The following is a 13505-nucleotide window of genomic DNA, read 5'->3' on the forward strand; positions in this document are numbered from 1 at the left end:
ACTAAGCCCTATAATCTGTGCCACAGCACTGTGCAGCACCTGCCTGCAAGCCCCAAATTTTCTTCAAGCTTCTGTCATAGGAAACACAAAGAATTGAAAACCATGTCATTTCTAGGTGAGGACGTGTGACAGATTCTGTCCTACAGTTACTGAGGCAATATTCTAAGGCCACTGGAAATTTGGGCATTGAATCACACCATCAACAGCCTCAAGACAGCTTAAAAATACAAAAGGTCAGAAGAAGACAATAGGACAAAAGAACTTGACCATGTAGAGGCCAGAGCAAATCCCACATTTGTATAAATTAAATACTTATTTCTATCAAGGAATATTTAATGTGAGAATGATGAAAAGACCTCCACTGTAAGCGCCTGCACGTTGATACTATTTTTAAAATTTATCAATAAAACTTAATTCTCAGCATGAATTTAACCGAATTTTCAGAAGCTGTTACATCCCTGGACATGCTCCTGCCCAGGAGCTCCACTCCCCAGCCAGGGTGCTACCATTCCATGGGCCATGCAAGGGAAGGAAACATGCCTCCCTGGCCAGCTGCAAAACTACAGAATTTCAATATTTTTCCTCTCTGGACTGAGAATGAAAGAACTTTAAGGATTAATTTCCCTCTTGCAGACACAGTCAAGAACTAAAAAGCCAAATCCCATCCAAAAATTCTTGGTGGATACAAATTGTTCATCCATAGTTCAAATATTTTCATGGGACCAGAGAAGCTCCCTTGGAATGACTAGTTGGCAGCACCCACTCAGCAATGGCTTTACCTGTGTTTCTTCCCCTAGTACGTTTCATAAAAAGAATTTCATTAATTTTCATAAAGGAGTTGAGTGGGATGCAAACAATTTGTCAATGACAGACAGGACAGGGTTGTGGAGAAAGCACAGTCAGGAAGGAAGTGGAAGGCTATTTCAAATTCATCTGTATCTATGACAAATGAACAAGAAGGCTGGGAGCTTGTTTTTAAAAACACATGACAGTTCATTTCAAAGGCTTCTTCTTTTGTTGAGGATTTTTTCTTTCACAGAACATGTTCCATTGTTAGCAGCTGAAACTGTTTTTTCTCCTTCCAGTTGCTGGAATTACAGGCGTGATTTATTTTTCAGAGATAAAGAACAATTTAATGCAGACAAAAATTATTTTTGACTGCTCTGTTACTCCTTCTGGAGGCTGATGGCACAGAGAGCTTCACAGTATGATTCTAAGTCCTCCATTAAGGAATGGTTTCATTCTTTTAATATTGTCTACAGCCAGATGCCTTGAGATTTTTACTTTCCATCTATGCTGAGAGCCAACTGGATTTTAATTTTAGTGTAATTTTAATCTATGCTCATCCCACAAATTCTCAGAAGTGCCTGTTTCTGATTTATTTTTAGTTTTTGTAAAAGTGGCTCCTTTAGCTTTATGTTATTACCCTCCCCAAACACAAACAAGTTTCCTTTTTTCTAGCAGACTCTAGCTTTGCACTCTCTCACTTTCTCCTTGGATCCATTCACCTTCTTTCCCAGAGGAATTCCTTCAGACATGCTGAGATAAACACAGCCAGATGCGAGATGAATGCAAATGTTTAAAGAGCTCTTTTTTCTTTTTTCATTCTAAATATTAAATCTATATTAACTATAACTAAAATACTTCCTCAACATATTTGAGCTTAATGTAATAAAAAGCACAGGAGCTTCAGACAGGATGTAACTAGGCTGCTATCACAACAATCACCACTATGAAATAATGTTCTGTGCACTTCTTGACAAACGGTCTCTGAGAATGATCATTTCTGAGTGCAGCTCTACATCCAGATCAGAATAAAGTAATACATGGAACTGACAATGAAAGATCAAATCCACACCAGAAGATCATTCTGAAAATGAACTCACTAGCAGTTCAAAAGTGATCAAGGGATTGTGTTCATTTACTGCATGACCAAAGAGGACAAAGAGCAGAAAAACAAGCAAGCTTTCTGCATTTTCTCTTTGCTTACTTCGTGTAATCAAGACATTGTGAAAGAAACAGAGCTCAGATATTTACATGGAAATATGAGATCACTTCAACATTACTACCTTTGGCACTCACTTGGATATTGGGCAGTATGAACCTACCTCTTACTGATAACTGACCACTAATATGGAGAGGAAGCCCTACTCTTGAGGAACAAAACAGTGAGTTATGAGATCTGTTCAGTAACGAATGCTGTCAAGGCATGTGCAGCAAGCCTGAAAATTCACAACTAAAACACAATAAAAATCAACAGAATTAACTAGAGTCAACAGCGTTTCATACTCATTACACCCTTTGCATTTAAAATTCTCAATTATGTTGTCTGTTTATATTTTTTATGTTTGTGAGCCATGTAAATCAAGAGAGAAAATAAAACAGGTTTAATTCCATGTATGCCCTGACTTCCTGGTGACAGAGGAAGTTGTAGTATTTTACCAAAACAAACATTCCAGACTATCTATCTATTCTGTCTGGGTTTTTTTAAAGGAAGTGCAGATACAGAAAGATACCATTTTGTCTCTGGAGTAACTTGTTCCTGAGCTGGAAGAGTTTGGTGAAAAACAAAAGGAAAGAGCTTGATTCAGTGGTGCTGTCTGGTAGTTGTCACTGTTTGTTTAACATCAGGCCAGCAAGGCAAGATGCAATCCCTTCCTGTCATTGGGCACTCTGAATCAGACCATTTGAAGAGCTCTCCCCCTGAAAGCCTGCTAGGCTTTTTCCTACTAGGTATCTTCAAGAAATTAGAATACCTAACTTTGAATAAATTATTTAACAATTTAAATGAAGAACAGATGTGTGCATCAGATATTCCTAATTAGATCCCTTAGTAAAGAACGAGGCAATCCACAATTCTGATTTTACAACAAAACCAGAGCATCATTTCTTGGATATAACCATGTTTTCTACATAATTTACTTACAGACATTTTGAAACTAAACAGCAAATGACTCCAATAAAACGAAACAAAACCAAAAAAAAGAAGAATCATTCGTGGAGTGAAAGAGCTTTCTTATCCAAGTTGTTTTTTACCTCACAAAGTAGTAAGTCAATGATGTGGAAGACCATGCAGAGTGGAAACTTGGCAGTAAACAAAGTGAGGAACCACTGGGATGCATACATATGAGCTTCCAAGTTGAGGTCTGAGAAATGGCTATACAGGTCTGGTAACTGCTCCTAGAGTAAAGGGAAAAAAAAAGCTTCAGTATTACTCATTAACCCAAGTTCTTCATCTATCCTACCAGTAAGTACCAGGTTGCTAAACACTGAAAAACACAAGAAGTTGAAATTCTAGCTTCATATGTTCGTGAATTTCAGTGCCCATGGTTACAGTTTTCAGTAAAGTATGCACTGTGGATTCTACCATGGTATCAAATAATGTACTGAGATTATACTGAGAAACTACAAAATCTTCAAAAGTCAAAAGGCAGAGTGCTTGTCAAATCTATGGCATGCACAGGGTACACTTCCAGTTATTCCTTTACTGTGTCTTGCTAAACATGCTCCTGCTCTAAAAACTAGTGACTACGAGATCACCTTGCAGAGACTGAAAGGAACAAGGAACAGAAAACTAGGAGCATATATAAGCAACACAAAATAAGCCCTGATAATTCTACTCTACACTGAAGGCACTGGTCCAAGTACTGACCCAGTGGTGTTCCCCAGGAGTGGGTACTGGGACCAGTGCTGTTCAACATCTCTGTCAGCAACACGGGCAGTGGCACTGAGTGCACCCTCAGCAGGTTTGCTGACAACACCAAAGTGTGTGGTGAGGTTGACACGCTGGAGGGAAGGGAGGCCATCCAGAGGGACCCTGATAGGCTTGAGAACTGGGCTCACTGCATGAAGTTCAACAAGGCCAAGTGCAAGGTCCTGCAGCTGGGACGGGGCAATCCCAAGCACAAACACAGGCTGGGGGGAGAATCAATCGAAAACAGTCTGGAGGAGAAGGATATGGGGATAATGGTGGATGAGAAGCTCAACAGGAGCCAGCAATGTGCATGGGAGCCCAGAAAGCCAACAGTGTCCTGAGCTGCATCAAAAGAAGTGTGGTCAGCAGGGCCAGAGAGGTGATTCTGCTCCTTTACTCAGCTCTCGTGAGACCCCACCTGGAGTGCTGTGTCCAGTTCTGGAGCCCCCAACATAAGAAAGACATTGAGCTCCTGGAGAAAGTCCAGAGGAGGCCATGAAGATGATCTGAGGGCTGAAGCACCTCTCCTACGAAGACAGGCTGAGAGAATTGGGGCTGTTCAGCCTAGAGAAGGCTCCAGGAGGACCTGATAGTGGCCTTCCAGCACCTGAAGGGGCTATAGGAAAGCTGGGGAGGAACTTTATGCAAGGGCTTGTAGTGAGAGGACAAGAGGTAATGGATCAAAACTGGAAGAGGGAAGATTTAAGAGGAAATTCTTTAATGTGAGGGTGGTGAGACACTAGAATAGGTTGCCCAGGGAAGTTTTTGAAGCCCCATCCCTTGGGCCAGGTTGGATGGGGCCCTGAGCAACATGATCTAGTGGGAGGTGTCCCTGCCCCTGCAGGGGAGTTGGAACTGAATGATCTTCAAGGTCCCTTTCAACCCAAACCATTCTATGATTCTATGATGATGTATTAATATTCAGTGAATAAAGCAAAAATCTTTATATATATATAGCATATATAAATAGAGAAGACCATATGCTGAAGTCAAGTATCAAATTAATTAGTATGCAACTCTACTCCATCAGGTAGGAAATACCATAATTTGACATCTGAATAGCTAAATTAACTGTTTTGCTCAGTGTTAATCTGTCTCTCAGAGGTATATATGGTCACTTATGGTAACTGGCTCCAGCAACCAGCTTTGGCTATGCTAACAGAAGCACAGGTCAAAGCTTAATGGACTGTTAATAGCTCTTTATCAGTCAGAACAACAATGCTTAAAACTTGAAGCTGTTTATTTATGTTAAACTGCTCTGATTTGGAAATAATTACATCTGAAAAAGAGAGCAATACACTGAAAACACAGTAAAATCTACCAAATTGCCTCTACTTGATTTGTATTTCCTAAGCATCAGGATTCCCTGATTTGCACGACCTCTTCACCACCAGCATAATTCACAGAAAGTAGGACACTGATGGTGGCAATCCAAAAGCTGTGTTGGCCTTAACAGAACAGAGACATTCTCTCTAAGCAACATCATGGAATAGTGAAGAGAGAGAATAAGCAAACAGAGAGAGGAAAAAAAGAATTAAATTGTACCTACTGTGCTTGGATACAAAGATTAGCTGCAAGATTGGTATATGAAAGAAGAAAGAAATTAGAAATAAACCTGACTCATGATGTTTGGATCCAGATAATAAACTTCCCTGCTTTGGTTCTACCCCACTTGTAAAAGGAGAGGGTTTTTATTGTGCAGTACCTTACAGATAAATGCCATTTTCTCCATTTATGAAAGCAGAAGAATTTGTTACCCTGGTCCTACCTGCATTAACTTCTCCAGCTGGAAAAATTTGCAATGGAGATCTTCAAAGTTATTTCTGTAGAGCTCCCTCAAGCCATAGTCATACATTATTTTCACAAACACACAGAATGCCTGCTCCTCTGGCATCTGTGTGGAAAAATACACAACCAGAATTTAAAAACCTGAGCTGAGGCTGGACATTCCTTACACAAATAGATACACTGAAATAACCTTACACATGATGAATTCAGAACCAGGGATACATTAACATTTTCAGCAAAGCACTCTGAATGTAGAATTAAGCAACTAAAATCCCACGGGAACTATTCTCCTTGATTAAAGACCTTTTTGGAAACATATCATAGGTTTATGTAAGTGCACATCCCTACAGCAGCACAACTGTCACCAGTATTCTTTCTGTCAAATAGACATGAGAAGAACAGGACACAGCTCTCAGCTACAGAACAACAATTTCAAAAAAGGAAAAAAAGGAAAAAAGGAAGAAAGAAAGGAAAGAAAGGGAAGAAAGGGAAGGAAAGGAAGGAAGGAAAGGAAGGAAGGAAAGGAAGGAAGGAAAGGAAGGAAGGAAAGGAAGGAAGGAAAGGAAGGAAGGAAAGGAAAGGAAGGAAGGAAGGAAGGAAGGAAGGAAGGAAGGAAGGAAGGAAGGAAGGAAGGAAGGAAGGAAGGAAGGAAGGAAGGAAGGAAGGAAGGAAGGAAGGAAGGAAGGAAAGGAAAGGAAAGGAAAGGAAAGGAAAGGAAAGGAAAGGAAAGGAAAGGAAAGGAAAGGAAAGGAAAGGAAGGAAAGGAAGGAAGGAAGGAAGGAAGGAAGGAAGGAAGGAAGGAAGGAAGGAAGGAAGGAAGGAAGGAAGGAAGGAAGGAAGGAAGGAAGGAAGGAAGGAAGGAAGGAAGGAAGGAAGGAAGGAAGGAAGGAAGGAAGGAAGGAAGGAAGGAAGGAAGGAAGGAAGGAAGGAAGGAAGGAAGGAAGGAAGAAGGAAGGAAGGAAAAGAAAGAAAGAGAAAGAAAGAAAGAGAAAGAAAGAAAGAAAGAAAGAAAGAAAGAAAGAAAGAAAAGAAAGAAAGAAAGAAAGAAAGAAAGAAAGAAAGAAAGAAAGAAAGAAAGAAAGAAAGAAAGAAAGAAAGAAAGAAAGAAAGAAAGAAAGAAAGAAAGAAAGAAAGAAAGAAAGAAAGAAAGAAAGAAGAAAAAAACAGCTATTCATGACAGTGAATTCTACTGAGAGAGACTTGGTTAAAAGCGAAAAATCCAGGAGAACTAAGGTATAACCAACCCTTAGTGAGAATAATGCTTATCCACTCTCATCCAAACCCCAGGACATCAAACTCTGAATTCAGTCGGTTTTCCCATGATGAATAAGAAAATAACAAACCTTGCTTTCAGAACCTACCTGTCAGCTCAGGAGGCATGATCCCACCTATTCACATCATGCTTTTTCCAGAAGCCCTATCTCCATAATCTCTATTTCACTTTGACCAGCATTTCTCATCAAACAGAGCTTTAGAAAACAGCACTAAAGGACGAGCTGTGTGAACCCCTCTGAAGTTAGATTTGTTGGCTTAAGCCTGCTGAACATTGGATTTGTGGGAAGCCTTGTGTCCTCCAACCTCCACCCATAAGACATCTCTCCCCCTTGCCTTCAGGTATCAAGATAGGCACAAGGAGAGTCACCACTGACCCCAAATCAGGTATTCAATCACATTTAAAAGCAACTTTTCTTTTGCAGGCACCGGATTGTAACAAATGAAAAAAATTATTATCAGGAATGACAACTCTCGACCTCTTAGTGCATTCACTCATTCAGCCTCTTGTCAGCCCCTCATCAAATACGAGCAATAGATAAAAGCTCAGTATTTTCTTTAAAGAGAATTTTAGTCTCTTGATACTCATCTCCAGGGTTTCATCTTTTATGGTTCAGCCTATGATGATGGCCTGTCTCCAGGGCTATGGGCAGAGACTTCCATTTTCATTTTCAGACAGCACATATAGAAGTAACTAGTTAGCATCAAGAACTGACAGACCAGGTGCTACCTACCTGTCCAGGCTAGATTTGCCTAGGACAAGCTCTTGGGAATCTCAAAGAACTTTATCTTTATTCTATCTGGATGGGATGATCCCCAGTGACAGCAGATAAAAGCTGCTGACAAAGTAAAGTGAAGCCATCGTTTTAGCCTGACCAAAAGCTTTAATCTGCTCTGAAGTAACACGAACGCAAATTTAATTACTTTTTTTTGGTAAGGTAACAATAGCTTCTAATAAAATGACAGATATTAATGCACCAGCACACCTACCTTGCATGCTCAATCAGACACACATGCATTGATAATTGTTCCTCCCCCCCGGGCAAGGAGAGGGAGGAGAGGTGAGTGCTAGGCCAGAGTTATTTCCAGGCAGAGGCCACCAAGTCCTCTTGGATGAAAATTCTCCAGTATTACCAACCCCAAGGATTCAAACTCACAAATCCAGTTTTCCTTTCTTATTTATTTTAAACAAAACATATTTCTGGTACTTCCATTCTGATTTTTAGCATTTAGGTATTTGTCTCTTCTTATTTTTTCTTGGAATCACAAAACCCAGAAAGTTGCCATTTAAAAAAATTAATTTTAGTTTTTCACATAGTCATTGCTCCAAGAAAGAGAGAAAAAATCAAACACTGTGAGGCTTACAGTAAAATGATTGGAGTTGGCAACACTGTCCCCCTGTGATTAGAAGCTGCCTGTTCACCTTTGATAGGAATTTCATCAAAGCAGCAAAATCACAAAAAGCCAGGATGGAGGTTCAGGCTACTCAACCATCCCTGAAACACATCTACACTGAAGGGAAAGAAGATCCTGTCCCAGAAAAGAGGGGAAGGAAAGGGTCTAGAAATCCATGCAAAGGTAGAAGAGTTAGAAAGAGGGTCTTACAAGCATTCACAGCATACAGAGTAGCTGGAGAATTTGAGAAAAACAAGAGTTTGAGGACATCCTGGGAAGGTCCCAACTTACATGAGCTCACTGAGACTGCTTCCCTTCCCCCCTTTCTCTGATCATTTGTTTAATATCCTATTGTGAAAGCAAATGTTATAAAGGCCATATTAAAACGAGTGTAAATGCCATTTAGTATTCCCTGTGTACAGGGAACTCCCCCTAGCTCCAGACACACTAGAAACACAGGTGATTCTCTGTTGTAATGACAGCACACAACTAAGAGAGGGGAGCTCAAGTACTAGTCAAATGTTAAGAATTTAACACCCACTCATTTCTAAACAATTCTGGTATTGAAATAGGCTTATTCTTCCAGTGGAACTTAAAAATCCTTCTTTGGGTAAAAAGTTTATTGCTAAATAACTGTTAGATGAGTTAATCTGCAGTACATGCAGGATTGAATAATGTGTCTCATTCAGGTTTATCCTTAAAGAACCTAAAGTTCTCTGTAACACTGTCACAATGTATCATGCTCCTTAAGTCTTCAAGGAGTCTGAGATCTCACTAGGAATTTCAACTTAAATTAATCTGAAGTTGAGTTCTAGATGGCTTAGGAAATGTGTAAGTAACATACACACACCACCAACAGCTGACTGAAAACCACAACCTCAAATGTATTTCAACCATGATTAATAATTTGTTAATTAAAGCCTGACCAAGAAAGCAGGCAAGAGCCTGAGTAAGAACTGCTGCTGGGTTTTAGGTGGTTTATTCAGATATTCTTTGCAATATCCACACAACTTGAATCTGCTGCATTTCCACTGATACATCAAAGTTATAGCATCATGCAAATATAAGAATTGTGTATTTATCTATCTATACATGCACACGCTTATGCAGGAAGCAACAGATCAAAGGCTGTACAGTTCTGGTTACAGGCTAAAATAACAAGGCTAAAATTCAGCTTTCACTCAAAAGATATTCTAAAATGTCCTTAGGAGAAAAAATCTGAATGAAAATTAATGAGACTGCCTGCTCTGGTTAGCTACTCTGAGAATATCTCCCAAAGTGAAATTCCCCGTAAACACAAAGGGAGTTCATCTACGTGACAATTAAATTAAAAGCAAATATTAATATGTAACAAATCAGTTTCAGGTTTTGACACAAAAGTACTTGATAATTTAATGGATTTCTCTTAGATAAAGGCAGTCTACATTCATAAAGAGAGAAGCTGTTAGTCACTATTTGCCAAAAACCAACAAGAGGAAAATGAACACAGACAAATAAACAACAGTAAAGAGCTGTCAAATAGCACGCTGCAGTACTACTGATTTGAAAGCTGCTTTGGTTTCAAATATCAAAGCTTTCATTTCGCAATTAACTCACATGAAGTAGAAGCACAGCTGCAAGGAAAGACTGTCCCTGGCAGTAGCCAATGTCTTCATCATAAACAGAGTATGCCTAGAACAAATAAAAGTCAGTATGTATTTAAAATGCAGACAGGCCTTATCAAACTGTGTTATAATCAATGAGCTATTCAGAATATGTCACACTATGAAGGCTAGAATAATAAAGGGAGCAAAACTGTAACCATTCTTGCATCAGCTTTCAGGGGACTTCAAACATCTACTGGTCACCCTCCACCTTCCACAGATGACCTGTTTGTAAATTCTTCTATTTGTTGAGCAGCGTTGGATGCAATTTCCCTTCACCGAAACCAAGGATAATTCTGCCGAGGTCAGGAATGATGTAACTTTAACATCAATATAACATAACAAATATGATGTAGGAACCAGGTTAGTTCGTGTTGTGGGGAGTGCTTGTTTGTTTTTGGGAAAAACAAGCTCTGACACCAGGAAAGTAGAGGACCTGATGCTGGTTGTTAGAAAACCACCGAGAACAACTCTAGCCTGAAAACCTCACCAGAAACAGTTTCTCCATGACCTTGTTAAACTGAAAAATGAACAAGACTCACTGTCCTATGGTATGACTGACATACCACATTTTTCTTACTCTCAAAACCAAAACTAAAATAACCAACCTTTCCTTCCCTCTTACTTTTCTGAGAGAAGAAGACAGAGCCTGTTTTTAAGAGATGTCAGAGGACATTAGGAATTTGAGGAAACTTGAGAAAGCACGAGCAGCAGCAGCAGGACTGGCATCAGACACAGAGACATCCTGAGAGATTAAGCAAGGCACCAAAGTTGCAGCCAGGGAAAACAACAGCACCAGGGCAGAGCTATGGGGAGGAACAAGCCACATGAATCAGAAACTCTGCTTTGCCCCCTCACCTCCCCCAAGACTGTCTACAGATGAGAATGTTTAGAACCTGAAGACCCTGCTTATCTCCTTTTTTTTAAGTCTTGATTGAAATTGAGATTGCAAATACAGTGAAAAAAGAACAGGGAGACTGTGAAAAAAATTATGTCAGGTATGCTTGGAACCAAACCCACCAGGTCTATCACACCATACTGCAAAGGTGGTTAAAGCTGCCTCTTTAAATGGCAAGACGACTTGTGACTCAAAACGAGATGTGACTCCTTTCCAGCCAATAGTACTAATATAACTAAATATTTTCTGCAAGAAATGCTGAAACAGAGGCCAAAACACATTTGAAGCCTTTCCTTTCTCATTCTGAAGGGAAAAAAAAACCTAAGAAATATTTGCAAGGAGTACTGTTAGGATCCCAGAAGAGAAGATTTCTGAACAGAGTAAAACCTCAGTGGTCCTTTAAAGGTCACCTTTTATAACCAACTACTCCATGCATTTCCTCATACCCCTGTAGCTTTGTGAAAATCTGAACTGTGACTTAAAGCTCTTTGCCATTGTCTATATTGCTTACCATTCTTTTGAAGTATGTCAGATAGGATTAGTTAGAAAGTGAGTGAAAATAATTCCGATCCATTGCCCAGTTTCCGTGGTCAATGAAATACAAAACTAGTCACATAAAGTATTGAGAAAAAATTAATGAACAATTATAATCTGCTTACTACTTTAAACCAGCTCAAGCCACAAAAGCAAAATATAAACAATAACTCCAGAAGTGTCAATAGCAGATACAAACATTTGAATTAGAAAAAAGGATCCTCTCTTGAAAAAAGTTAATTTAAAAGCAGCTAATAAGCACTGAAATAACAGAAAATTAATACTGCATATGAATAATTAGAATAATCCACTGGTTAATCACTATCATCATTGAGTCTTTATCTACTTGTTCCCAAAGTTTATCAGTTTATGGATGCCTAATATTTTATTTCTGTAGCACTCCTAAAAGATGTATTATTTCTGCTTTTCAAAGACCAGTTCTGCTTAGAAACAGATGTGCAGAATTACTAATAATATATCTGATGCATAATTTCTTTATACTATATAGCAACACTTTCACTTACTAAAAAAATAATAATAAAATTCCAGGCTGAGAAATTAATACCAAATTATCAACTCCTGGGTGTTCTCTTATGAGAAGCATTATTAGCACAACAGATGATTTGCTGAAAACAGCAATAAATTAATCCAAACAAGTTTAAAAATAACTACTGAGAAACCAAAACATGGGAACAACCAAACTGCCTCAAAACTGAAATAGATGTAAAAGTCAAGAATGTTATCAGAAATAAAAAGATGCTCCTTCTCAGATTGTGAAAGAAGTCATAACTATGGCAAAAGAGGGAAATGAAAAGGGTGCAAAAAAATCCTCACTCTGCATGTTAAATAAATATATGAAGGAAGACCAAGAAATGTTCTCATAATCAACTTCCTAAACACATTAAAACTTGTAATAAATCTGTCTCAAACACATCCAGAGCAGGAAGGCAAAGACTCAACTTGGAAAATGCATGAAAAGTTGTATTTAAACTATAGCAGAAAATTCATGTGAACTTCCCCTGTGTCTATTTTATTACAGAAGAATCACAGGGGTTGTCATCCTGCTGGAAACATTTCTAACATGGGATGTGCTAAAGGATGTGTCTCCAACTGAGTATCAGAAGAGATGATAAATTAAAAGGAATAAAAATACTAATAGTTCATTAAGAACAGACAGTGTTCCAAAGCTGGAGGGAGAGGGAGTACCCTGGTAAACAAAAATAATCAGTTGGCTGATTAAAGAATAAGATGACAAATTTGAAACATCTGTAAAAAGAGGTGATACACAGAACTACAAATCAATAAGCACGGGATAATTTTGTTTAAAAAAAAATTTCCAATTAATTAGTGGACACAGATATACATAGGATACACAGGAGACAAATGTCTGAAGGCCCCAGCAAAAAAGGATGCAGTAAATAACAAATCTTTGAAGCAAACAACAGCTATGAAAAAAAAATGAAAAAAAAAAAAAAAACTGTTTGATGTGCTTGCTTTTTAAAACTGATTTCCAACAGAGAAAACCTGATTTTCACAAGCAGCTGTTATCAGATACTGAGATATTAACTTCAGTTCTGCATGAGAATTAGATGAAACTGAGAAAGATTCTGCTGTTAAGTCAAAGCATCATAATCCTGGCAAGTAAAGATTTATTTTTAATGGGATCTCTAAACTCCACGTGATTTCATTGTACTTGCCCAAAGCAAAGGGATTTTTGAAGCTTTATGCATATTACATTTCCAATTATACTTTTTTTAGTTCTAAGTAACCTATGGGACTTGATTTAACTGAAATATGGTGTAATTAACCAAAATAACTTCCAAAATAAGGATGTTGCCTACAGATACCATCAAAACATTGTACTACTAATAAAAGATATAAGATAAATTATTGAAGATTTATCCTTTTAAGGGACTGAGGAGCATTGTCTTTCCACATGCAATACAAAAACAATGCAAAATCCCAAATCCCCTCTTGTCACTGCAGTCACTGTAACTTTGTAACTTCAAGAGAATGAAATTCTTCCCATGACAACCTGTGATAATGTTGCAGCCTCTTAAGTTATTATTTTCTTAAGCTCTTGGGGACTCTCCAATCACAATATTCCAGTTAACTGTGATTTTAAATATTCTCTATCTCATAGATGGGACTTAATGAAGATTCTCACCTGAAGCCCACTTTCTTTCCTTTTAAATAAATGAAGATCACACTCATAGAATTAAAACATCTTTTTAATAGTTATCTGTCTTCTGAAAAGAAGAACTAGTCTGCAGTTCTAAGT

At 38.4% G+C, this 13505-nt stretch overlaps 1 protein-coding gene across 7 annotated transcripts in view; it reads right to left on the minus strand.

Moving 5' to 3' along the window:
* RABGAP1L (RAB GTPase activating protein 1 like) overlaps window positions 1-13505 on the minus strand; it is a 246130-nt gene that overhangs the window by 91845 nt on the left and 140780 nt on the right. For 5 of the 7 annotated variants that reach the window (XM_051624379.1, XM_051624380.1, XM_051624381.1 and 2 more), the window contains 3 exons: window positions 9746-9820; window positions 5463-5588; window positions 3037-3180 (listed from right to left, as the gene is read on the minus strand). In XM_051624379.1, coding sequence (XP_051480339.1) covers window positions 3037-3180; window positions 5463-5588; window positions 9746-9820 — 345 coding nt within the window. The remainder of the gene's footprint in view (window positions 1-3036; window positions 3181-5462; window positions 5589-9745; window positions 9821-13505) is intronic. The other 2 variants (XM_051624382.1, XM_051624383.1) reach the window with 2 other exon arrangements.

Source organism: Apus apus, chromosome 7 (genome assembly GCF_020740795.1).
Source record: "Apus apus isolate bApuApu2 chromosome 7, bApuApu2.pri.cur, whole genome shotgun sequence".
NCBI lineage: Eukaryota > Metazoa > Chordata > Aves > Apodiformes > Apodidae > Apus > Apus apus.